A 27,928-nucleotide genomic window follows, 5' to 3' on the forward strand; every position below is an offset into this window, starting at 1 on the left:
ATTAATATCGCTCAACGTGATTGCAACCCCTTCGCGAAGGAACGATATGAGGTAGTGCGTTTTGAACGAAGAAGGGCGAGAAGGTAATGAACACGGGCTGCAAGATGTTTGACGATTTGGCCCGTAATGTACAGGGCGAGCGGCAACCGCAAACTAGGAATCTGTTCAGATAGAAAGAGAAAACCAGTCGAGGGTGCAAGCTAAGCAGCATTTCGTGTCTGCTATTGCGACGAAGAGTGATTTCGTGTGCTATGCCGGGCACGCTCTCGTCTCGATGGCAATCGCGAAGCGAGCGAAATTCGGTGCGCGTGGAAAAATCTTTCCCACCGGTACCACCCGGACGAAGAAGCGGGCTATCGAGTCGGTTTGGTTCCTGACGCGACACGGACGGCTGAGCGAGAGAGCAAACACAGTGATACGCTGAACCAAATCACTCAAACTATAAGCAAACTCCTCCACCGTGAATCATTCCCTCACTGCCCTCGACACCCGCATCCCTTTCGTCTTCGACGGATAGGCAGCGGCTGCGCCAGAAGGTTTTAGTAACAAACGCAAACGAGCGACGATGAAAAAACACCGCCCACCCCGCCTCCTAACGCAAGGCGCGGACGCACAAACAACGCCGATGCCGATCCGCCACTTCGATAACCCACTTTCAAGAGCGCGGCCGGCACCGACGCAAATGCGAAAGGTATATCAAACTACCCGTTCGGCGTGCTTTCAGCGCGCGCCGTGGGGAAGAGTGACGTTTCGGGCCCCTAGCAGTATCCACGCCGCACACCGAGATAGGAAAAGCCGAGAAAACGTTCTCCTTGCACAATGTCAAGCGTTACCGGGGGTTCCGCCTTTTGTCCGGGCCAAACTCAAGGTGCCGGCGAGCACGCGTGGGTATGGTCACCCTTCGCGCGCACCGCGTCCTCCTCGCCCCACTCGCTGCCAAAGACGCGAGGAGGATCGAAGGGTGAGGCCCTCCGATGAAAGCGCGCAGGGGGCAGCGAAAGGCCCCCCGGGGGACCGGGGCGTATATAAGCGCCCGGCCAAGCCACCGGAGAAGACAGACTCAACCGTAGCCACAACAATCATGCTGGTAAGTTGTGCCACCTTCCCTGACAGCCACGGTCTGTCGGAGGCCAGCGTCCGTCCCCGCTTGGATTATAACGGCGCGGCTCGTCATCCTGTTCTGCGACGATGCTACGGGGATGTACCGGTATCGCAACCGGGAAGACCCGGGACCTTCTCGAGATGGGCAGAGGAGAAAGTTCCGGGTGAACAAAGGCTCCGGCAAGGATTTGGTGTTCAGAGTAGGCTGTCAGAGCCACCAAAGCTCCAGATTCGACTCAACCGTAGCTGCGAGATCGTGGTGGCCACCTATTGCTTGGAAGCCTCGGAGGATAACTTACCACTGATCCGACTGACTTTAGCGGTAGCTTTACTTCGGAAAGGTGTAATGACCGGCGCGGTAATGAGTTGAGATAGTAGACAACATTCTCAGCAGAAGGGTTTAGATGGGATTAAATTGTAAGAGGGCGACCAGGAGCCATAGGAGAGAATAAGGTATTTCCACTCAACCACAGTCTCAGCTTTACCTTCTAAGTTTTCTTTGGCGACTTGGTCGGAGGCTGCCGTGCTGCACCCACGGATTAGAACGGTGTGGCTTCCATTCTGTCCGGATCGTTGAGCGATGACGGTGCATCATCGATGTAAAACGCAGCGCGATGATCCTCTACAAACGACGGGTATTCGAAAATATGACTGTCCGACGACCATCCGAAGCGCTTAGCTCGCTCTTGCGCTGTACTATTCGGAGAAAAGAACTTGGTCGAAGTTAAGCATATGCTAATGCCTAGTACAATTCGATAGGTTACGAGTACAATTTCATAAGTGGGGCTGGCGCACCTAGTGGACTACTCCTAGGGCCACGTCGAATATCCAGATATACAGAGTGATCGGAATTACTCGCTCGTAATCTTCCTTCCAAAGGGTATATTTTGGGCCGATATCTTCAAAAAGACGCGCAGGTAGCTTTTGAAAAATTGTGAAACAGAAATCAGTAGGTGATCTTCGGTAGCATTCAAAACGTTACTATAGTTTTGCAAGGGCAAAAAGGATCGAATCACTTTATGATTGCCGCCCCATAACTGCAGTCACTAGGGAACCAAACTTTCGCATCGAGTTCTGGCTGTCAACAACTGTGATACTTAGGATGTGACGCCGGGCGCCCTAACGAAAATATTCAAGGGAAGCGGTAAAAACATCTGCGCGCTTTATTCGCAGCGCTTGCGAAGGGGCAATTAAGTGTGAGGATTTTGTAATTGAGCGACTTCACCCGTCATGTTGAATGGCAATGTCGGTATGGCTTGTAAAGTCTGTCACATTTTATACTTATGACAACATGTCTTCACTTTCCCCGATGACCTCTTGCAGAAGCTCGCAATCTTCCTCGGCCTCGTCGCCACCTGCTTCGGTGGATACGTCGGCGGCGGCCTCGGCTACGGCCTCGGCCACTACGGCCACGGCTACGGCCTCGGCCACTACGGTCTCGGCTACGGCCTCGGACACTATGGCCTCGGCTATGGTGCCGGTTACCACGGTCTCGGTCACTATGGTCTCGGTTACGGCGGTTACGGCGGTTACGGCTACACCGGCCTCGGCCACGTCTTCGGTGGTGCCATCGCCGCCGCTCCGGCCGCCGTCGTCCACCACGCTCCTGCCGTCGCCGTCGCCCGGCCGGTCGCCTACGCTCGTCCTGTATTCCACGCCGCTCCCGTGGTTCACGCCGCTCCCGTAGTGCACGCCGCTCCTGTGGCAGTCGCCCGCCCCGTCGTTCACGCAGTCGCCGCTCCAGTCGCCGTCGCCCGCACCGTCGTTCACGCCGCTCCCGTGGCCGTCGCCGCTCCCGCTGTTGCCGTCCACCACGCTCCCGCGGTCGTTGCTGCCCCGGCCGTCGCCGCCGTCGCCGCTGCTCCCGCTTTCGCCGTTGGAGGCTACGGACTCGGCTACGGCTACGGTGGTCTCGGCTACGGACACGGCCTCAGCTACGGTCTGGGATACCACGGCCACGGTCTCGGCTACGGCTATGGCCTTGGTGGATTCAACTACGGCCTCGGAGGCCACGCCTACGCTGTCTACAAGAAGAAGTAAACTACTGGAATGGTAGGTGAACAAACAATTCAGCCGGCCCATACCGTGGAACCTACAGAGTGTCATGATTGCGCGGATAACCGATTGCGTGCCGGACTTTGATGCGTAATTACTATAGGCTGCTTCCGCATTTGTTTGTACCCAATTAGCTTACACGATTTCATTCATCTTTGCCCAGCTAGCTAACGCAATGGTTCGTGTGGAGCGCAGCCGACCGAGAGTATCTTACAAGAGATCGCGACTGCGTGAGCCATTGCAGCGTCAGGGACGCACTTAACGTAGCCCGTGGCTAGCCGAATCGTGTTTCTTGCAACATAAGCACACCCTGGTAGAAGAAGAAGAAGAAGAAGAAGAAGAAAGCGGCGAACGCGTTCCAGTAGTTTCTGAACCCCGAGGAATCACCCCTTTTGGCAGCTTTCTACTTCGTATTCGTCGCTCCCTCTTTGTTAAGCAGCGCCGGCGCCTGCACGTAGTCTTGCCAATGTCCCAGAACGGACGCAATTCATCTGCGGCACACGTGAAGCACCGTTGAAGTTCCACGAATATTTCACACCTGCATATTTTCTTGTCAGTGTTACATGGATGGATGGTGCAAGCCTAAATCGTTGTTCCGTCGGAGAGATCACAATCCCTGAATATTTCCTCTGGCAAACGCAAATCTGGGAACTCTCCAGGAACAAACACGCAGAATAGTCGAGTTCTTGTACAGCACATGCATGCGCTAAGGAAATAACTTCATTGTTCTGTTAGTGCTCTACGTTTAAGAGAACGGATGGGTGACATACGGATTTCACGGCAGCTAGGTCATAGGTCGGACGACACTGCGAGTTGCAATGCTCTTTCTTGACAGGGTAGCTTTCGGTCTTTTACTTTCCAGCTTCATACATGACTTGTAGTTTTTTTTTGCTAACCACCTGTATGTAGATTGGAACTTTGATCCGCCATAAGACGTAAAGAAGCAAGCGATCAAGAAAACAAAAGATGTGTGCTGCATAGACGGCACATTTTGAACTTTTTGAACAAGATTGCAGTTTCATACCATGATACTAGTTTTGCGAACTAACACCTTTCCTCTTGTATTATTTTTTTGCAGAACCAACACCGCGGTACTCTACAACCGGGCTCCCGGATGTTTCGATGACTTCCGTAGTTCCATCAGCACCGGCGTCCGCGGTCACGCCAGAATATCTCCCAAGTCTTGAGGCGTCGCAAGCCGTCCGGGAGAGCGGCCATGTCTTGAACGCGCGCCTTTCAAATGTATAAATGTTCCCATGTCAATGTGCACGTCTACGTTCTGGTTGTCATGTTATTTTTCTTTCTTCTTTTGCAAATACAACCAGAGTCTCGTCAGATTCTGCACACCAATCAATGTCTTCATGTGTGGTGCATCACATTTAGTAGGCATGTTAGGCATGCCAGACACCACAATCCTCGGAAGAAACTGCTACAACTATGAAGAAAAGACGAACACAACTCTGAGTGACACCAATAATCGGACGACATCTCGTGTGGTCCGGAAGTAGGTTCATAATAGAAATGCGAATAACAGAACGCCGATCAAAATGGTTTTGTCGAAGGGGTTAGATGTTTCGGCTTCAACAAGAAAGCCTTGTTCACTCCCGTCTTGCTTGTGCTTCCGCGCGAACCACACGGAAGCATACGGAACGCCATTTTATTCGGCATTGTGTTATTTGCAATTCTAAGTACGTCGACAGGTTGACCAGTGATGCCTCCATAAGAAAACTGCGCTTCCGGAAAGCGCGTGATACCCTGATGCTCCGTGACAATCATACTGGCGAGTCCCCGTTGGCTGATGAGAACAGATCGCTCCTACTACCTCCTAAAGAAGTAGAGTGAATACTAAGGTTGATGGTTGACGTTGTAGGAGCTTCGAGAACCCTTATGCAACTCCAGTTCGTTCTCAGCACGGCGATCAGGTTTTGGAGAAAACTGATCAGAGAATCAGAGAAAATTGCGCAATTCTTGCGCAATTTTCTCAACCAATACAACAAATACCATGGGAGGGCGTAGTACGCTGAAAATTTGTACAGAAAGACGATACTTTGACAAAGGCGAATTCAGTCATAAGTAAGGATTACTGTGACCCTGAATGGACAGGCAGTACACCATTAGACTTGAGAAGTGTTCGTGGTATTTGTGACATAACCTGAAAGGCTGATATTTGGAGGACTTTTTGTGCACAACGTTGCAACGTCGTGTTAGCATATTAACTAACGCTTCCGTAAGTGCCGTGTGCACAAGCTAACCGGTGCACCAGGGCAATCAGCCAAGGGTGTGATGAGCTGGATGTGCTTCTAGAACTTTAGACAGAAAGATAAGGTAATGCATTTCTCCACGGCAAATATTTCTCCATATTATTGCGATAGCAATTATATGGACACTCAAAAGCAGACTTATGCCGTCGGCGTCGCCGTAGCCGTCGCCGTAGCCGTCGCCGTGAGGTTCCGTATGACGTCAATGGGGATGAAATCGGCGCCGCGCGCCGAACGCTGTATGTGAGAGTGAAAGAGCGCGAGGGGCGCGCGCTTTTACGGGGAATGAACGCATGGCAGAGAACAAAAGCGCGTTCTGCGCCGTGCTCCCTTAAGGGCTGCAGAAGTAGGCGTCTCTTTCCTCCTTTACAATCACCATATATGTAGAGCAAACGCGCCTTCTTCCGACGCGCGAGAGGCCGTGGGGGAGGGGGAGGGAAGGGAGGCGACGTTTAGCTGCGGCACCAAGTGCCTATTTATATCAGAGGCTCCGGCAACAGTAACCAACGCCGCACGCATTTTGAGCGAACGCGGACAAAACGCCGACGGCGTCGACAACAGTTCTCCATGTTGGCGGTGCTGCTGCATGTCCAAGTTTATACAGCTGATAAAGCTAATATCATTACTCCGTATAGCTCTCTACAAATTAGCTATCGCAATTGATGCTTCGCCTTTCAGGTGAAACTGCGACAACATTTATAAATCCCTCTGATTCCATTACTTGCCTCGACAAGTGAACCATCTTTCAGGGGTAAAGCATCACCATCACCTTCATCTTGATTAGTCAGAAGTGACTATGGTTTACAGGCAGACACTATTGAGTATCCTCATGGTATATTATGATGTAGCCGGTCCTGGAGGTCCACGCAAGTCGACGAGGAATGCGCCTCGAGAGATGAGAAATGCTGTGGCTGCTGTTTCCTGCATTATGCGTATTTCGAATGTCATGAATGGATAACCTATGCACGTTCGTTGATTATAATATTTGGTGGCTCTAGTTGTGAATTGATTGCTGTGAAGCAGCTCTGCATTGTGGAACCGACCCGTGGAGTTACAGTATGCTTACGTCATACCATCCAACGGGCACATCAGTCCACCTAGTTTCAAACTTCTCGCAAAGAAGCTTACTGAATACCGTCTCAGTGTGTCCGAGCCACGACCTTCCCAGCGCCGACCTTTTAGCCCCATCCGCCCGAGGCATCGAGTCACCGATATCCTTTTTTTTTCTTCTCGCCCATTTCTCCTCCTTCCACAAGCAACTCCGGAAAGGTCGTACTGAGCGATGAAGGCGGTGGCAACGCAAGGTGAAAGAACGGCAGAGTTCTTCTGGTAATATAGTTTTTAGCATAGCGTCCACGACGGCCGTGTACGACGCACGCGAGCGCATTGTGGAATGAGGTAGCACGCGTCGCGTAAGAGCCTTTAGAACACGGGAGACCCGCCGCAGTCGCCACGTAGTTATGGCGTCGTGCTTCAGAGAAAACGAGGTCACGGGTTCGAGTTCGAACCGCGCGACCTTATTGATATGTCACGCGCCTAGGCGATAAGGCGTCACAGCTAGGCATGCGCTGTGGTGGCGGCGCAGCGTTATCACTCTTTGGTTGTGCTTAAAAGCGCCAGCATTCAAGATGGCGTGCCTTTTCATTCCTGTAACATTGAACCGGGCAGTTCGCCCGTCGCTGTTAAGTTGATGGCTAAATAAAGCCGTATTGTTTTCGCTCCACCGTTGCGCTGTCCTTCCGTCATACACGACATTGACTGGCGACGAGGGTGGGATGCTGCCAGCAAGGAACAAGCTCCTGCCTGACAGCAACGGAATTCACCTGCTGACGGATTACGCACGGACAGCCGAGAAGCAGCTGGTTGGGACAGTATGGCGAAGGCGACCACAAGTCGTACCTCGTGGTGGTTGATGCACATTCAAAATGGCCAGAAGTGTTTCTAATGCGGACGACCACCACTGAAGCAATCATTTCATGCCTACATGAACTGTTTTGCAGATTCGGATTCCCCGAGACTTAAGTGTCCGACAACGGCACTCAGTTCACTTCTGCAGTTTTCCAGGAGTACCCGCAGCGAGTAGGAACCAGACGCGTGAGAACAGCTCCCCATCATCCCAGCAGCAACGGTCTGGCAGAACGTTTCGTCCAGACGCTAAATGGTGCACTTCGGAAGTCCAGCCGACCCACATCACCGTCGGAGCTCGCAGACTTCCTCCTGTCGTACCGCAACACTTCGCAAGCGACTACTGCAGAGGCACCCTCTCTTTTGCTGATGAGGAGGCGCCTCAGGACTAGGCTAGACCTCGTCAGGCCCTCCGTTGAGGAGCGGGTCGCCCGCAAAGTTTCAGGACACCAGTCCGCCGCAGGCACCGTGCAACTACGTTCATGCAGCGAAGGAGACTTCGTGCGGGTCCGCAATTTTCGCCGCGGACCAAGGTGGTTCAGTGCTACCGTTCTCGCCCGCACCGGTCCAGTGTCATATCGTGTTAGTGTTGTGACCCCCCGGGGTGTGTGTGAGTGGGTGCGTCATCGCAACCACATCGTACGCGCTCCTGACTCTGACGACACGGTGATCCCTGCCACCGACTTCCAAGATGAAGACCACGTCACTGCTGGCACAGGCACTAGCAGCACCACCGAGCCTGTGGAACAGCCATCGACACTCATGGAAGCCGCCGAGCAGGGTCGCCGCTACCCACAACGCCAGCGCAGACCTCCCGACCGCTATACGGCACCTAATCCTACTACGGGACAATAAACAAATGCGGGGGAGATGATATGTCGCGCGCCTAGGCGATAAGGCGTCACAGCTAGGCATGCGCTGTGGTGGCGGCGCAGCGTTATCGCTCTTTGGTTGTGCTTAAAAGCGCCGGCATTCAAGCTGGCGTGCCTTTTCATTCCTGTAACATTGAACCGGGCAGTTCGCCCGTCGCTGTTAAGTTGATGGCTAAATAAAGCCGTATTGTTTTCGCTCCACCGCTGCGCTGTCCTTCCGTCAGACACGACACGTATTCCTTTGGGGCACAATGCAAATCCGCTCGGGCACGGTGCTTTGGGTGCGCTTACAAAAAAATTCGGTAGAGACACTTAAGACCGCTTATGTGTCACAATCTTGAAACATTAAAGTCCTTCGTCAATTTTTTTTCCGCGCGTTCCTTGTCCGCGAAATCTCTCGCCTGCGTTCTAACTGCACCTCGGTAAGGCCAAATCAAAGGGCGCTCAGCGTCTCAATGCTCTCACTTACCCGCAAGGAGCTCATAACTCGAAAGACCGTTCACCGGCCGTTCAAGTGGTAATTATGTTTTTTATTGCGACAACAATTATATGGACAGTCCAGGCGCATTTCTGCTGTCGGCGTCGCCGTGAGGTTCCGTATAAAGTCCGAGGGCGAGAAAATCGTCGCCGCGCGCGGTATTCTGTATGTGCGAGTGAAAGCGTGCGAGGGGGAGCCAACAATCGCGGCTCTTACCTCGCGAATGCCAGAGAGCGAAGCGCGAAGGAAGCGCACCGTCTTGCAATCGCGTGCAACGCTCCGGAGGGAGGATGGGGAGGGAGATGGGCGCCTTTTACTCAGCGCCGACCGAGCGACCGCGCGCGCCCGCTGGGCCGCAAGGCCCCGGGGGGCCGGGCGTTCCCGCGGCCTCCCGGCGTAGCGCGGGTGCGCGCCTCAGCGCGGGCGGCTGTATCTTGAAAGTCATCTGCAGCGAGGGCAGAGTCCTTCTTTCCTGCTCTGTGTTTTCGCGGCTGAGTAAGCGCTGCCGCGCTTGCTTCCTACAGCGTTTTGACAGGAGTTACCACCGTCATCGAGGGAGATGCGTTCACGTTGCTTGTGCGCAGGTGACACCGTGCTTGTTAACTTAGTATGCCTATGATTACAAGTTTACACGGTCGATAAAACTACTATCATTACTACTTCGTATAGAAGATATCCACTAGTTTGCTATCGCAATCGATGCTTAGCCTTTCGGGCGAAACTGCGACTTTTTACTTAATACACTCATTTTATACTCTCACGACGTGGCGCCACCTCCTTCCTATTCACTGCGCCGTCACGTGTTCAATGACACACACACTAGGCAAACAATAATCAACCAGAACCATGAAGCCGTCGGTGAAGCGTGTTTGTCTCGCAGCCTCGTAGGCATGAATTTGACCAAACTTTCTTTTCAAAGCCATTGATTTACTGTGTTTTACTGTGATTTAGTGTGATTTACTTGCTGTACCTCCCTAAGGCCAATAATATCCCAGGCAATGCCTATAATCCTTCAAATAGTCCTGCTAAGCTAGCCTCACTCGATAGGGTGCGCGTGTTGAACGTTGCCAGGTTCAGTTTCCATTGGCGGCCTGTCCGGAATGGAACCCACAACCTCCGGCGGTGGGAATCGAACTCACAACCTCTCGGAGCTGTGGCCTAGTGGTAGAGCGCCCGCCTCGGCTGCGGGAGGTTGTGAGCACCCACTGGTTCAAATGGGTACAAGCGTGCCTCGGCCTGGCGTTCGGCTTCCTTCAGGGGTGATACGCTTGGGAAAGGAGCCTGCGCCCTGAATTCCCGTCGAAACCAACGTGAGCACGGAAAAAAAGTGATGTCTGGGCCGCTCCCATGGCGGTCATTTCCCATGTGGCGTCCCAAGCACCTATTGAGGTGGGGGCGCCTTCGGGTTGAGGTCAAACACCCCTTTCCAAGCGTTGAGGTCCCATAATGGCCGAGCACCGGGCCGGGTGCGCCGGGTGCGCGCTTGCACTTATTTTACAGGTAGGTACCCGGCGGCAGCACTTGCCTCCCACAGCCGCGGCGGATGCTTGTCTACAAGGCTGTCTGTGGTTGGAAGAACACGGCGGTTAGAAGAACTGGTGAGGCTTACACAGTGCTGACTAACGGCCACGTCCTCTGCTACAGAGTTCTTCCAGATAAGAGAGAATCCTGGGTAGGACTTCTAGTCCATAACAACATAGCGGGACACATTGATGAATTCTACAGCATTAATGAGAGGGTAGCAGTCGTCGCAATAAAGCTGAATAGGAGGTACAAAATGAAGGTAGTACAAGCCTACGCCCCAACCTCCAGTCACTATGATGAAGAAATAGAACAGTTTTATGAAGATGTTGAATTAGCAATGAGAAAGGTGCAAACTCAGTATACTGTAGACATGGCCGACTTCAATGCAAAAGTGGGGAAAAAGCAGGCTGGTGAGCAAGCAATTGGCAACTACAGCATCGATTCTAGGAATGCAAGAGGAGAGATGTTAGTAGAATTCGCGGAAAGGAATAGGCTCCGAATAATGAATACCTTCGTCAGGAAGAGTAGCAACAGGAAGTGGACCTGGAAAAGCCCTAATGGAGAAACAAGGAATGAAATAGATTTCATACTCTCTGCCGATCCAAGCATAGTGCAGGATGTAGAAGTGTTAGGTAAGGTAAAGTGCAGTGACCATAAATTAGTGAGGTCTAGGATTTCTCTCAATTTGAAGAGAGAAACAATAAATTAGTCAAGAGGAAACAGGCCAACCTAAAGGCAGTAAGGGTAAAAGCAGACCAATTCAGGCTGGTGCTGGCAAACAAATATGCAGCTTTAGAACAGATAGATAAAGACAACATAGATGTAATGAATGAAACCGTAACAAGGCTGATCTCAGAAGCAGCAGTTCAAGTGGCAGGTAAGGCACCAAGGCAACCAGTAGCTAAGCTCTCCCAAGAAACAAAGGACCTAATAAAGGAACGACAAAACATGAAAATGTCCAACTCAAGGGATCAGATGGAATTCGCTAAACTGTCAAAACTGATCAACAAGAAGAAAGTAAGGGATATTCGAAATAATAATGTGCGGAAGATTGAGGAAGCCGTAAAATATGGACGCAGCATTAAATCAGTAAGAAGGAAGCTTGGTATAGGAGAAGGCAAGATGTATGCACTGAAAGATAAGCATGGTAATATCATCAGTAATTTCGATGACATCGTAAAAGCAGCGGAAAAAATTCTATACTGACCTGTACCGCGCCCAGGGCAGCCAAGATACTTTCATTTGAAGTAGTGATGAAAAGGATACAGAGGCTCCTTCTATAACTAGCGATGAAGTTAGGAGGGCCGTGAAAGACATGTCCAGGGGAAAAGCTGCTGGAGAAGATGGAATAACAGTAGATTTAATCAAAGACGGAGGAGATATCATGCTTCAAAAGCTAGCGGCCCTTTTTACGCAATGCCTCACAACTTCAAGTGTACCAGAGAGCTGGAAGAACGTCAACATTAAATTAAATTAAATTATGGGGTTTTACGTGCCAAAACCAGTTCTGATTATGAGGCACTCCGTAGTGGGGGACTCCGGAAATTTGGACCACCTGGGGTTCTTTAACGTGCACCTAAATCTAAGTACACGGGTGTTTTCGCATTTCGCCCCCATCGAAATGCGGCCGCCGTGGCCGGGATTCGATCCCGCAACCTCGTGGCCGGGATTCGAACGTCAACATTATACTAATCCATAAGAAGGGAGACGTTAAAGAATTGAAGAATTATAGACCCATTAGCTGGCTTTCAGTGTTGTATAAAATATTCACCAAGATAATTTCCAATAGAATCAGGGCAACACTTGACTTCAGCCGACCAAGAGAACAGGCTGGCTTCAGGAAGGGATATTCTACGATGGATCATATCCATGTCATCAATCAGGTAATCGAGAAATCTGCGGAGTACAATCCACCTCTCTACATGGCTTTCATAGATTATGAAAAGGCATTTGATTCAGTAGAGATACCAGCAGTCATAGAGGCATTGCGTAATCAAGGAGTACAGGAGCATACGTGAATATCTTAGCAAACATCTACAAGGATTCCACAGCTACCTTGGTTCTCCACAAGAAAAGTAGAAAGATACCTATCAAGAAAGGGGTCAGGCAAGGAGACACAATCTCTCCAATGCTATTCACTGCATGCTTAGAAGAAGTATTCAAGCTGTTAGACTGGGAAAGCTTAGGATTGAGGAACAACGGTGAATATCTCAGCAACCTTCGGTTTGCACATGACATTGTCCTATTCAGCAACAATGGAGACGAATTACAGGAAATGATTGAGGACCTTAATCGAGAAAGTGTAAGAATTGGGTTGAAGATGAATATGCAGAAGACAAAGATAATGTTCAAGAGCCTGGCAAGGGAACAAGAATTCAGGATCAGTCAGTCAGCCTCTAGAGTCTGTAAAGGAGTACGTTTATCTAGGTCAATTACTCACAGGGGACCCTGATCACGAGAAAGAAATTTACAGAAGAATAAAATTTGGTTGGAGTGCATACGGCAGGCATTGCCAAATCCTGACTGGGATCTTACCGCTGTCGTTGAAAAGAAAAGTGTACAATCATTGCATTCTACCGGTGCTAACATATGGGGCAGAAACTTGGAGGTTAACAAAGACGCTCGAGAACAAGTTACGGACCGCACAAAGAGCGATGGAACGAAAAATCTTAGGACTAACGTTAAGAGACAGGAAGAGAGCGGTGTGGATCAGAGAACAAACGGGGAAAGCCGATATTCTAGTTGACATTAAGCGGAAGAAATGGAGCTGGGCAGGTCATGTAATGCGTAGGATGGATAACCGGTGGACCATTAGGGTTACACAATGAATACCAAGAGAAGGGAAGCGCAGTCGAGGTCGGCAGAAAACCAGATGGGATGATGAAGTTAGAAAATTTGCAGGCGCAAGTTGGAATACGCTAGCGCAAGACAGGGGTAATTGGAGATCGCAGGGAGAGGCCTTCGTCCTGCAGTGGACATAAAATAGGCTGATGATGATGATGACTTGCTGTACAAACTATAAGCAAGCCCCTCCTCCGCAAATCCTTCTCTCACTGCCCTCGACACCCGCATCCCTTTGGTCTTCGACGGAGAGGCGGCGGCTGCGCCGGAAGGTTTTAGTGACAAACGCAAACGAAGCACGATGAAAAAACACCGCCCACCCCGCCTCCTAACGCAAGGCGCGGACGCACAAACGACGCCGATGCGGATCCGCCGCTTCGATAACCCACTTTCAAGAGCGCGAGCGGCAGTGATGCAAAGGCGAAAGGTATATCAGCTCGGCGGGCTTGCAGCACGCGCCGTGGGGAAGAGTGACGTTACGGGCTCTTAGCAGTATCCACGCCGCACACCGAGATAGGAAAATTCGAGAAAACGTTCTCCTTGCACAATGTCAAGCGTTACCGGGGGTTCCGCCTTTTGTCCGGGCCAAACGCAAGGTGCCTGCGAGCACGCGTGGGTATGGGCACCCTTCGCGTGCACCGCGTCCTCCTCGCCCCACTCGCTGCCAAAGACGCGAGGAGGATCGAAGGGTGAGGCCCTCCGATCAACGCGCGCAGGGGGCAGCGAAAGGCCCCCGGGGGACCGGGGCGTATATAAGCGCCCGACGAAGCCACCAGAGAAGACAGACACATTTGGTCTCTTGACTCAACCGCTAGCCACAACAATCATGCTGGTAAGTTGTGCTACCTTCCCCGAGAGCGGCGGCCTGTCGTAGGGCCAGCGTCCGTCCTCGCTTGGATTATAACGGTGCGGCTCGTCATCGTGTTCTGCAAAGATGCTACGGGGAGGTACCAGTATCGCGACCGGGAACACCCGGGACATTCTTGAGATGGGCAGAGGAGTAAGTTCCGGGAGAACAAAGGCTACGGCAAGGATTTGGTGTTCAGGGTAGGCTGTCAGAGCCACAAAAGCTCCAGATTCGACTTAACCATAGCTGCGAGATCGCGGTTGCCTTCTATTGCTTGGAAGCATCGGAGGGTAACTTACCACTGATACGACAGACTTTAGCGTTAGTCTTACTTCAGAAAGGTGTCATGACCGGCACAGTAATCAGTTGAGACGGTAGACAACGTTCGCAGCAGAAGGGTTTAGATGGGATTAAATTGTAAGAGTGCTGCCAGAGCCATAGGAGAGAATAAGGTATTGCCACTCAACCCCAGTCTAAGCTTTCGACCCGCTGTGGTTGCTTAGTGGTTAGGCTGTGAGCACAAGGTCGCGGGATCGAATCCCGGCCACGGCGGCCGCATTTCGATGGGGGCGAAATGTAGAAAACACCCGTGTACTTAGATTTAGCTGCACGTTAATTAAAGAACCCCGGGAGGTTCAAATTAATCCGGAGTCCCCCACTACGGCGCGCCTCATAATCATATGGTGGGTTTGACACATAAAACCCCATAATTTTTAAGTCTCAGCTTTCCCTTTTAGGTTTTCTTTGGCGACTTGGTCGCAGGCTGCCGTTCTGCACCAACAGATCGGAACGGCATGGCTTCCATTCTATCAGAATCGTTGAGAGATGACGATGCATCAACGATGCAATAAGCAGCGCTATGATCCTCTACAAACGACGAGTATTCGAAAATATGAATGTTCTAAGAACACCCAAAACGCTGAGCTCGCTTCTTGGGCTGTACTATTAGGAGAAAAGAACTTGATCGAAGATGAGAATTAGCGAATGCCTTAACGAGTACACTTCCAGAAGTGGGGCTGGCGCATCTAGTGGACTGCACTTAGGGCCAAGTCGAATATCCAGGTGTGCAGAGCCAACGGAATTACTCGCTCGTAATCTTCCTTCCACAGGATACATTTCGGACCCACATCTTCAAAACGACGCGCCGGTACCGTTTGGAAAATTGTGAAGCAGAAATCAGTAGGAAAACTTGAGTAGAATGCAGAACGTTACTACACTTTCTCATCGGAAAAAAAATCGAATCTCTTTAAAACTATCACCACTTAACTGCAGTCACTAGTGAACCAAAAAGCTTTTGAATCGAGTTCTGGATGTCGGAAATTGTGATACTTAGGATGGGACGCCGGACGCCCTAAATAATATATTCAAGGGAAGCTGTACGAACATCTACGCGCCTTATTCGCAGCGCTTGCGACAGGGGCAATTAAGTGTCAAAATTTTGTAAATGAACGACTTCGCCCGTCATGTTGAATGGCAATTTCGGTGCGGCTTGTAAAGTGTGCCACATTTTAAACTTCTGACAACATGCCTTCATTTTCACCGATGACCTCTTGTAGAAGCTCGCCATCGTCCTCGGCCTCGTCGCCACCTGCTTCGGTGGATACGTCGGCGGCGGCCTCGGCTACGGTCTCGGCCACTACGCCCTCGGCCACGGAGTCGGCCACGGAGTCGGCCACTACGGTCTCGGCTACGGTCTCGGACACTATGGCCACGGCTACGGCGCCGGATATCACGGCCTCGGCCACTACGGTCTCGGTTACGGCGGTTACGGAGGTTACGGCTACACCGGCCTCGGCCACGTCTTCGGTGGTGCCATCGCCGCCGCTCCTGCCACCGTCGTCCACCACACTCCGGCCGCCGTCGTCCACCACGCTCCTGCCGTGGCTGTCGCCCGGCCGGTCGCCGTCGCCGCTCCCGTGGCCGTCGCTCGTCCTGTATTCCACGCCGCTCCCGTAGTGCACGCCGCCCCCGTGGCAGTCGCTGCTCCCGCTGTTGCCGTCCACCACGCTCCCGCGGTCGTTGCTGCCCCGGCCGTCGCCGCCGTCCACGCTGCTCCCGCTCTCGCCGTTGGAGGCTACGGCCTCGGCTACGGCTATGGTGGCCTCGGCTATGGTGGCCTCGGCTACGGTGGCCTCGGCTACGGTGGTCTCGGCTACGGTGGTCTCGGCTATGGTGGTCTCGGCTATGGTGGCCTCGGCTACGGACACGGCCTCAGCTACGGTCTCGGATACCACGGCCACGGCCACGGTCTCGGCTACGGCTATGGGCTCGGTGGATTCAACTACGGCCTCGGAGGACACGCCTACGCCGTCTACAAGAAGAAGTAAACGACTGGAATGGTAGGTGAACAAACAATTGAGCCGGGCCATACCGTGGAACCTACAGAGTGTCATGATTGCGCGGATAACCGATTGCGTGGCGGACGTTGATGCGAAATTACTATGAACTGCTTCCGCGTTTGTTCGTACCTAATTAGCCTAGACGATTCCATTCATCTTTGCCAAGCTAGCTAACGCAACGGTTTGTGTGGAGCGCAGCCAACCGAGAGTATCTTACGAGCGATCGTGACTGCGGGAGCCGTTGCAGCGTCAAGGACGCACTTAGCGTAGCTCGGGGCTAGTCGAATCGTGTTTGTTGCAACATAAGCACACCCTGGTAGAAGAAGAAGAAAACGGACGCGTTCCGGTAGTAATTAAACAGCGAGGAATTGCCCCTTTTGGCATCTTTCAACTTCGTATTCGTCGCTTCCTCTTTGTCAAGCCGCGCTGGCGCCTGCACGTAGTCTTGTCAATGTCCCACAACGGACGCAATTGATCTGTGGCATCACGCGAACCACTGTTCCACTTCCACGAATATTTCACAACTGCGCATTTTCTTGTCAGTGCTACATAGACGGATGGTGCAAGCCTAAATCATTATTCTGTCGGAGGGATCTAAATGACCAAAGCTTCCTTCTGGCAAACGCAAATCCGGGAACTTTCTAAGAACAAACGCGCAGAATAGTCGAGTTCTTGTACAACAGATGGATGAGCGAAGGAAATGACCTCATTGTTTTGTCAGTGCTCTACATTTAATAGAACGGTCGGATGACATATGGATTTCACAGCAGCTAGGTCATAGGTTCGAGGACCCTGCGAGTTGTAAATGCTTTTCTTGACAGGGTGGCTTTCGGTCTTTTACTTCGCATAGTCGCACATGGCTTAGCATTTTTTTTTCTACTAACCACCTATATGTAGATTGGGACTTTTATCCGCCATGAGATGTAAAGAACCAAACGATAAAGAAAGCAGAAGATGAGTGCCGAACCTTGATGAGGTGCACACCTTGAACTACTGTTTGAACAAGATTGCAGTTTCATGCCATGGTACGAATTACCTGACCTAACACCTTGTCTCTTGTATTTTTTTGCAGAAACAACACCGCGGCACTCTATCACCGGGCTCCCGGATGTTTCGAATACTTCGGTAGTTCCATCAGCACCGGCGTCCGCGGTCACGCTAGAACATCTCCCAAGTCTTGAGGCGTCGCAAGCCGTCCGGGAGAGCGGCCATGTATCGAACGCGCACCTTTCAAATGTATAAATGTTCCCATGTCAATGTGCACGTCTACGTTCTGGTTGTCAAGCTCTTTTTCTTTCTTCTTTTGCAAATACAACCAGAGTCTCGTCACATTCTGCACACCAATTCATGTCTTCAAGAGTCGTGCATCACATTTCGTAGGCATTTTAGGCATGCCTGACACCATAACCTTCGCAAGAAATTGATACAACTATGATGAAAAGACGAACGCAATTCTGAGTGACACCAATAATTGGACGACATCTTTCGTGGTCCTGGAAAAATAGTCATAATAGAAATGCAAATGACAGAACACAGATCAAAATGGTTTATTCGAAGGCGTTAGACGTTTCGGCTTCAACAAGAAAGCCTTGTTCACTCCCGTCTTCCTTGTGCTTCCTCCCGGAGCCCACGGAAGCATACGGAACGCCATTGTATTCGGCATGGTGTTATTTGCAATTGTAATGCCATTATGAGTAGGTCCCCAGGTTGACCAGTGATGCCCCCATAAGAAAATGGTAAGTGCTTCAAACCCTGATGCTCTGTGTGAATCATAATAGAGAGTCCTCGTTGGCTGATGCCAACTGATCGCTCCTACTACATCTTAAAGAAGTAGATCCCATACTAAGGTTGATGGGTGACGTTGTAGGTGCTTCGAGGACCCTTATGCAAGTCCAGTTCGTCCTTAGCACGGCGATCATTTTTCCATGCCTGAGGGGACTAGTCCTACCGATCCACCCCAGGCACCGCCTCCGGTCGTCTGTCCTGGTGCGCCACGCCAACGGGATCCTCCCATATTCAATGGCACTGACAGAGTGAGTACCCACAACGACCGAGTGAGTACCCACAACGACCGAGTGAGTACCCGCAACAAATGGAATGAAGCTGACAAGCTTGGTTACGTACCATTCTACCTTTCCGGGGTCACCCATCTTTGGTTCCGAAACCATGAGGCTGAAATTCTCGGACTCCTAATGCAAGACAATGGCAAAGCACACGCCGCCATCGCCAAGATGAAGACCAGCGCGGAGAAGATCTTAGCCATGCTGAGAAGGGTTTCAACTAGAAACAGAGGACTCAAGGAAGACGACGCCCTCAGACTAGTGCAGGCATTCATAACATCCAGGATAACATATTCGGCCCCGTATCTCAATCTAGACAGGACTAAAAAAATACACGCGATACCATCATCAGAAAGGCCACCAAGCAAGCCCTCGGCCTACCCATCTATTCGTCGACAGAGCGCCTTCAAGCCATGGGGGCACACAATACAGTCGACGAACTCATAGAAGCCCACCTGTCTAACCAGCGTCTCCGCCTGAGCCAGACAAATCATGGCCGCGCGGTGCTGGATAAGATAGGGTGGCGCAAGGAGAGAGCAACAATCAAGAGGTACATCCCAACTGAATGGATGACGACAATCACCACCAAGCCCTTACCCCGAAACATGACGCCGGAGAAAAATGATGGCAGGAGAGAAGCCAGAGCTCAGGCGATTAATTCCAAAATGCAGCGGTTGGAGGGAGTCCTATACGTGGATGCGTCCCTCGTCAAGGGCAGCAGCAAAGCAGCGGTGGTGGTAACCGACGGGGAACGGTTGATAAACAGCGCTGCAGTCCACACCAGAGAGTCAGCGACAGCAGAGGAAATGGCCATAGGCCTGGCGCTCGTCCAACCAAGCACCAGGGTAGTGGTTACCGACTCCAAAAGAGCTTACGGCGGCTACAGGAAAGGGGTGATCTCCTTAGAGGCAGCCGCGATATTAACGGAGAAAAGGGCACCGCAGCGAGCCGTAGAGGTCGTATGGGTGCCTGTCCACACAGCGGTAGCCGGCAACGTCATAGCCGATTACCATGCCCGAGCGATGACCCTCCGGGCAGGGCAGGACGCCGACACCACCAACCCAGTGCTCACGTACAGAGAGATTACCTCCGAGTATAGGGAGGATCGGCGCACCTTCCCCGAGCCGCACCGCACCCTGAGCAGGGAACAACAAACAATCATCAGGCGCATTCAGGCGGGTTCACTTACCCACCCTGATCTGATGAATAAATTCTACCCAAAAATCGAAGAGGGCATTTGTCCATTTTGCTAAAAACAACACAGGCACCCTAGCACACATCCTGATGGAGTGCCCTTCACTCAAATCCCCTATACCCCCATCGCCCCTCCTTCCCCCACTACCCCCCCTCCCCCATGAGCGATGGGAGACCTTCTGGTCCAGCCCCGCCCTGTCGATCCAGCTCGCGCTGGCGGCTAGGGGCCAGGAGCTGCTGGCCGTATATGGGTCCCGAAACCAGGGAACCACCCTGTCCGTCGTCTGAGAAGACGCCGTCATTTGAGCTCAATAAATGTTTTTCTCTCTCTCTCCATGAGGCTGACTTTTCCACCTGGACAGCATTCCGAAGGAAACTTCAAGAAGTCTTCGGTCGCCCTGCTGTGCGCAAACTTCGGGCTGAATAACAGCTTCGCTGTCGTGCCCAATAAAAGGGCGAAAACTTTACCTGCAACATTAAACATGTAGTTGACATTTGCCTGCGTATCAACCCAGCTATGCCCAAAGATGACAAGATCAAGAACATATTGAAAGGCATAGAAGATGACGCCCTTCAAATGCTTTTGGTAAAGAATGCTCGGAGTGTCAACGACCTCATAACGCTTTGCCAGAGATACGCAAACAGCGGCTTTCTACGCTTTCAGCTCTGAGTGACGGTGTTAGTGCTACTCTTTGCAGTTCAGCAATCTTCGACCAAATCAACAAATTTGTACGAGAAGAAGTGGCACGCCAACTCTTTCTTCTGCCAGCCAGTTAAGCCAGTCCAGTACTGTAAAATAAGGAGCAGTGGGGATGTGGCTATGAGAGAGAGAACGACGACGAGAGAGATAAACCTTATTTTGGTGCTCGATCGGCTGTGCTACCTCTCGCTGCTCTGTCGTTCTAGTCGCGAACGCTTACTTCCCAAAAGTGCTTCGCGACAATATAGACATGCACTAGAGGCATACAGCACGTTTCTTTATCTAAAAATCGGAGCCTTTCCACTATGTGAAGATGGAAGACCAGCGAAGCTGTACTTGTTGATAACTATATTGAGTTATATGTGGTTAATTGCTATATTGATTGAATAAAGACAGATACACATAACTTCGTTGTTGTTATCGCCTTTTATTTTCTCTTGACTTTGCCATCATGGTAACCATTGCTTTGTGGTCACTGTGATGTACTGCAATTGGTTACCGATGCTTTCGCGCCCACTACCGTTTCTGTTCGCGAAGGCGATCCTTACGGACACACACGCTGTTGTTCCAAGGTCGATTCACATAGGTCGCGAAGCTTCGGGCGAAAAGCGGTTCAGAACCAATTGTCACCAACATCAGCAAGGGTGGTTATGGGAGCAGCGATTGAAGCGCGACTATGTTTGGAGGGAATAAACACTGGGAAAGAAAAAGACGTTTTTTAATTAAAGCGACACGCAGTTATATTCATTCGACAAGAATAAAATTCCTAATCCATTTTATATACGCATGGCGAGAAGATACAACTCTATTTTACTTGATCCTTATCAATAAATACATTTTTTAGCGCCCACCGTGTGAGCGCCCATCGATAGCGGCGGGCGTTGACGCCGCTATCACTTGCAATGCAATGCAGCTATTGGGAGTGCGTGGAAAGGCACGCTCGTACAGTTCACCTGTTACAATACGCCCCCTCACATGTTGTGTTGTTTCGCATGTCGACGTTTGTCTGAAGTAGGTGACGCGGGTAGTTTTATTGTTTCTTAACATGTACAGTCAAAAGCAGTGAGTTGCGACCGTCAGATACTTGTTTACTTTAGTTGTTTTCGTGCGACAGCGCTGGCCGCCGGGCTTGGCGTCCGACGAAAGGACGAGCACTCTACGCAATCTACGCCCAAAGCGTTCGTCGGCCTCCAAAGAAAGTATGTTCTGTGCAGCGATGCGATTTCGTCACCCGTACGGCTGACCTTTTCCTGCATCGCTTTCCGCGCTGAAAGCTCGGAACGCCCATCAAGTCGAATGGCGGGGCATTTGAATATACAGCTCTAATGGCAGGCCTCCGAAAACAAATTTCGCGCCTATGAGAACAAAATGACGTCACTTCTGTTTTTAACGGATATGACGTCAAATTATTTTTTCTTCCGCCGGAAGTGTTCCCTCCTCACACAGATGGCGCTAAGCCCCATGAACCGTCGATAAGCCGCCATGTTTTGAACGTATGGGCTTCTATGGAAGCTTCGCTACCAGTTTACATATACCTTGGTTGTTCTTCATCGGTCACAGAGCGGCTATCCGACGTTAGGCATCCTTCGGACGACACGCGTTCGGCTATAGCGGCATCCTGTCACCTTCGCGCCCAATCACGCTGTTGGCCGGTATTGTGTAGCGATGCCTTGTGACTTATTCTATACTAGAGAGCCGGGTCGCCGAATATTACGTGAGCAGTTACAAACCCTGGTTCCTCCTTCCACTGAGCCAGCAGTCGCCTATGCGGTCGAAATCATGCGCCGGAAGCTGCGGCCAACCTTTCCATCGCCCACACTGTGCCCCGAAACACGCCCGTTGAACTATGCCGATGTGGTTCGTCGTCCTCCACCGCCGACAACGCCGTTCCATCCGCGACCTGTTGCCGCCCCCTCGTGGCAGCGGGAGCCTCGGAGATGATCACCAGCTTAACGAACTGACTTGTGGCGCCCTGCCGACCGTCGACCACTCTGGTTCTACTGCGGGGAACCGGGCCACACTGCCCTTTGCTGCCCTGATAGAGAAGTCGCGTTTGGAGGCTTTTCACGTCCAGCTTCCCCGTGCTTTGAACACCGTCGTGCCCAGGACGAGGATCTCGTGTCGACCAACCAAGCACCTTCGCTTCGACGTCACTGGAAGTATCCGTCACCTGTGCGTTCCTCTTGCCCCAGCACCAAAGTTTCGTTGACGTCGTCGGGGGTGGTTCCACCATTCCTCGCAGGGGAAACTAAGGGCCGCGACCTCCGGAGGGAAGGTTGCCAACTACCAAGACGCCGAAAAGAACCCCCCAACCGCCGCAAAAAGACGATATGAGGACGACGAATGATGTCGACGAAGTTGTTCGTGCCGACCTAAACCTTTTATTGCGATAGCAATTTATGCGTGTGTCGTATGTGCGAGTGAAAGCATGCGGGTTCGAGCGGCCGATCGCGGCTCAATCTCACGCACGTAAGGGAGGAAAGTGGGAAATAAGCGTGCCGTCTTCCGTCGCGAGCAACGCTCAGGGGGAGGGTAGGGAGGCGGGGGTGCGTTCAACTCCGGGCGGCCGCGGGAGCCCGTCCGGACCGCTGTATCTTGAAAGCCATTTGCGATGGGGACGCAGTCCGCCATGCGCTGTTTTCGCGGCTTAGTTCGCGTTGGTGCGAAACGCAGCACGAAGGTCTATTCGCTCGATGCTGCTACCGCGCTTCCCAACTCCAGCGTTTCGACAGCGAGTTTCTGCGGTCATCGAGTGAGATGTGTTCATGTTTGCTTGTGTGCCCGTGACGGCGCGCTTGCTAATTTAGTTAGTATACCCATGTTTACAAGCTTATACGGCCGATGAAACTACTATCCTTACTTGGTATAGCTTAGAGCACTGCACGGGCCGATTTTTTAGGCCCGGCCCGGGCCCGTTTTTACATTGGGCGGCCCGCCCGAGCCCGATCAAAATTTTATGGCGAGACCCGGGCCCGGCCCGGGCCCGGAAATAATCTACGTTACCCGCCCGGCCCGGCCCACCACCCCTTTACCTTAAGCCCGAACCCAACCGAGCCCGACTCGAACCCGGCCCGAACCCGGCCCGAACCCGGCCCGAGACCAAAAAATACATGTTTTTCAGAGTTGAGAAGCCCGAGAATAACTCGCAGAAAGCCCGAGTCCGGACCGGGCCCGCGTCAGAAAACCCGAGCCCGGCCCGAGCCCGTGAAAAATCTCCTCTACCCGGCCCGGCCCGGAGGCCGGGCCGGGCCGTGCCCGGGCTTTCGGGTAAGCCCGAGCCCGTGCAGTGCTCTAGTATAGCTATCCACTAATTTGCTATCGCAACTGATGCTTCACCTTTCGGCCGAAACTGCGGCTTTATTTATTGACGGACATCCCGTAACAGCCCCTGTGGACACCGGCGCCGATTTCTCGATTATGCGTCACGAGCTGGAGCAAATAATTTGGAGGACGCTTAAACTTCGCAACGCGATATCATTCAAAGAACCCTGGCTGCTTATTAGGCTTCCCGGCCACTGCAGCTTTCTTTTCGAGCGAAAGCTTTACTATGCCATGTCTCGCAAGGTCATTCATCGCGTCGCAATGACCTTGAGGCGCCGGAGCGTGAGTCAGCGGGAGCGCAAGGGTGGCAGGTGTGACGTCACGCCACGTGATCAGCTGCGCTCGCTCGGAGCCTCGCCGCTGCGGTTCCACGTGACCAGGCGAGGGTTTAACGGCTGCTTCGCTGGCGCTTGGTCGCTCAGTCTCGCCATGGATGGCGCGCCGGCTGGGCCGTCTGTGCGTGCGCTTCAGCGCAAGCGAAAGGCTGAGTCCAATCATCCAGTAGATTTAGCTAGACGGCAGGCTGCGAAATCTCAAGCAAAAGCAAAGTTGGCTGCTGAAACACCGCAGCAAAGGGAGGCCAGATTAGCGTGATACAGAGAAGCTTAATTAACAAGCGCGGAAGCATGCATTAATGAAACACTGTGTGCATAGTCTTTGCAAAGCCAAGTCAAACAGACCTTTCGTTCTAGATAACTTAGTTTACAAGAGTTAAACCTCAGCTAATTTTTTTGTCCAACTTGGCCTCCGCGCGCGGCTCGGCGCGGCTGCCGAGGAGGTGAGCGCCATCTGGATGGTGTTTTTGCAAGGAACAAACAACGGCGCGTTGCTGTATGAATTGTAGAAATGCTTTGAAAGGGGTTTGTGTTTGAGTTTCCGCCCGTAGGAAAATTATTCTTTCTCATATACTGAAATTACAATCCGATGCTATCACGTCTGTAGGTTGCGATTATGTCATACTTTACGATTTTCGGACGCATTTTACGTTGAAAAATTCAATTAGTGCACTCACGCATCTTTGCCATGCGGGGGGCCGGCGTGGTCGGGGTGGTTCGGGAGGATTTTTTGGGCCGCGGACGCCGACACGATGCCGACGCCGGATTTTCTGCGACACGGGGCCTTTAACGCTATCGCGTTAAAATTTTAATTACTAGGCGACGTCGTCAGTAACGAAGGTGTCCGACCTGACCCAGGCAAAATAGACGCTTTCGCGAAGTTCCCCACACCATCTGACAGAAACGCAGTGAGTCGCTTCTTGGGTCTGTGTTCCTATTACCGACGGTTTATTGCGGACTTTTCATGTATTGCCTCACCGCTGACGCGACCAGCACGAGAGGATGTGACCTTAGTGTAGGCGTCAAAGAGAGCAAATGGAACTTAATGAGCTACGTACCGCTTGCAAGCGCCCCCGATTCAAGCAGACTTTGACCAGGACTCCCCGACAGCACTTCATACTGACGCAAGCAATGTATGTCTGAATGCCGCGCTGACGCAGTGGCAAGACGGCTGCGAAAAAGTGATAGCCTAGGCCAGTAGAACTCTCTCGCGCACTGAGCAAAACTACTACACAGCGAAGAAGGAATGCTTCGCCGTAGTTTGGGCTGTTATCAAATTTCGCCCCTATTTGTACGGCCGCTCATTCACCGTCGTCACCAACCACCATTCTCTCTGTTGGCTGGCTAACTTAACACATCCATAAGGCCGATTGGCGCGCTGGAGCCTCAGGTTTCAGGGGTTATACATGACCGTCGTATACAAGTCAGGGAAAATCAAACTGACGCTGACTGCTACGCTTGGTCACTAACAGAGCCTTTTGTCACCGAGGATAAGGACGCGAGCACTGCTTTCTCGGGAGTCGTTGATACATTTATCCTTTCACGGCAGCAGCGCGACGACCTAGAACTGCTTCAACTTATTGATTTCTTGGAAGGGCATGCTAAAGACGTTCTCGAGAAGACTGGCGTCATTTTGTTTGAAGGACGATGTTCTCTATAAGAAGTTTTCTCCGACGGACAGCACCTACTTACTGGTCGTGCCTGCTTCGCTTCGCGATGTCATGATGTGGCCACCTCAGATCATCTAGACTACACACGAACATTGCCTCGACTACGGCGTAAGTATTATTGGCACAAGCTCCCAGCCGCTGGTAAACATCAGGTACGCACTTGTCCTGACTGCCAAAGACGCAAAGCGCCACCCAACAAGCGAGACGGTCTCCTACATCCTGTTGAGGTGCCGGGAACACAATTCGCCAAAATTCGCATGGATTTTCTTGGACCATTTCCAACTTCTGCTATAGGGAACAGGCCGTGAGCGAGAATTGTGCACCAATCACGCGCGGCACGCGCCGCGTTTCTACCAATCACAGAACGGCGCACGCCGCCTGCGCTGCTCGGTTTCTCGCAGCACCACCAGGTGGCGCTCGGCTCCGCGCATCCGCGGCGGCAGTGGTGCCGGCCGTGCGGGGGAAATACAAAAAAGAACCAGAAAGCTCGCCTTCGTGCATAGCGTTCTCTGCAAGCGTTTCCCAGTAAAGATCACGCATAAGCTGCAGTTACCGGGAAGCGTGAGATGTAGTCAGGGACCTTTTAAGGCTATCACGTTGTACTCTTAAGGCGAAGCTAAGAGTCTCCCAAGTTTCTGTTTTTTGAAGTTCCGACGCCGCGGCAATATATGTTTCCAGCTTCTGGATTTGCTTCTGGCGCTTCCACGGAAGTCCGCAAGGCAGAGATAGATTCACTAAGTGGGAAGGTGACGTATAATCGGAAGTGCTACTAAGCTACAAAGAAAATCCAAAAGGGTTCCTTAAATGCACAGTAAAGAATAATACCTTAGTTGTATTAGTAAACTATGCTTTAGCGGTAGCAAAGAAACGACTTTAGCTTGAGAGGAGTTGTCTTCAATTCGTTCGCAGGAAAAAAGAACCTCTGTAAATGAACGAGTAAAAACAACTGGCCAACACTATAGCACGAGGTAAATCAACAATGTGAGAAATTACCGGCATGCTTCAGGACAGCATTGGAAACAGTTATCACCGCCATGTGGTGTCTGCTTCCCAACTGTTTCATCCAGTCGCAGATGTGTACACAAACAAGTAAAATGGAGGGACATAGGCCGTTGTGACTGCGTAGCACTTTCTAGATGACTTAGCAAATTCTGGTTGGCTTTCGAACAAACAGACATATTCAGACACACACACACACACATACACATATATATTATTGATGACGCCATATTTTCGGTGCTTACGTCCTCTCCTCTCCCCAGTAAGCCAAAGACTTAGGTGAAAGATTGGGACAGTTGTTTTTGCATCAAGAGGTCATAGCAGCGCGTATACACGTTTTAGTTCGCGCAGCTTTGAACTTATGAAGCCAAAAAACATCCTCCTCATTCGCTATTCCACATACACTTTCTAGATACGTTTCACGAAGCGCCAGCTTACCCTGGCACCAGTACAGACGCACCTCCACCTTCCACTTCCAGCACCTCCACCTCGGTACCTTCACATGTCGCATCGCAAAGTCTCCGAATTAAAATCGTGCCACATGATTGCAACCCCTTCGATTGCTCGAAGGAACGATATCAGGTAGTGCGTTTGAACGAAGAACGATGAAGAGGTAATGAATATGGGCTGCAAGATGTTTGGCGATTTGGCCCGTTATCTACAGGGTGAACGGAAACCGCGAACTGGAATCTGTTCAGATAGGGAGAGGGTGCAAGCAAAGCAGCTTTTTCGTGTCTGCTATTCCGACGACGAACGTTTTCATCTGCTATGCCGGGCACGCTTCCGTCTCGATGGCAATCACGAAGCGAATGAAATTCGGCGTGCGTGGAAAAACCCTTCCCAAGCGGGCTATCGAGTCGATTTGGTTTCGGACGCGACGCGGACGGCTGAGCGAGAGAGGAAGCAGAGTGAGACAGTGGTCCAAATCGTACAAACTATAAGCAACCTCCATCTCCGTCAACACTTCCCTCACTGCCCTCGACACCCGCATCACTTTAGTCTTCGACGGATCGGCGGTGGTTGCGGCGGAAGGTTTTAGCAACAAACACAAACGAGCCACGATGAAAAAACACCGCCCACCCCGCCTCTTCACGCAAGGCGCGGACGCACTAACGACGCCGATGTCGATCCGCCGCTTCGATAACCCACTTTCAAGAGCGCGGCCGGCAGTGACGCAAAGGCGAAAGGTATATCAAAGTACCCGCTCGGCGCGCTGCCGTGGGGAAGAGTGACGTTTCGGGCCTCTAGCAGTATCCAAGCCGCGCACCGCGATAGGAAACGTCGAGATAACGTTCACCTTGCACAATGTCAAACGTTACTGGGCCTTCCGCATTTTGTCCGGGCCAAACTCCAGGTGCCTGCGAGCACGGGTGGGTATGGGCACCCTTCGCGCGCACCAGCGTCCTCCTCGCCCCCCTCGCTGCCAAAG

At 51.8% G+C, this 27,928-nt stretch overlaps 1 protein-coding gene across 1 annotated transcript; it reads left to right on the forward strand.

Annotated features, from left to right (window-relative positions):
* Positions 1-982: 982 nt before the first annotated feature.
* LOC119452376 (cuticle protein 63-like) lies at positions 983-17,413 on the forward strand. Its single transcript, XM_049667805.1, has 4 exons — positions 983-1,087; positions 2,425-3,061; positions 15,955-16,220; positions 17,293-17,413. Exons 1-3 carry the CDS (start codon positions 1,082-1,084, stop codon positions 16,206-16,208), a joined length of 897 nt encoding a protein of 298 aa, XP_049523762.1. The 5' UTR covers positions 983-1,081; the 3' UTR covers positions 16,209-16,220; positions 17,293-17,413.
* Positions 17,414-27,928: the final 10,515 nt, after the last annotated feature.

This window comes from Dermacentor silvarum, chromosome 5 (genome assembly GCF_013339745.2).
Source record: "Dermacentor silvarum isolate Dsil-2018 chromosome 5, BIME_Dsil_1.4, whole genome shotgun sequence".
NCBI lineage: Eukaryota > Metazoa > Arthropoda > Arachnida > Ixodida > Ixodidae > Dermacentor > Dermacentor silvarum.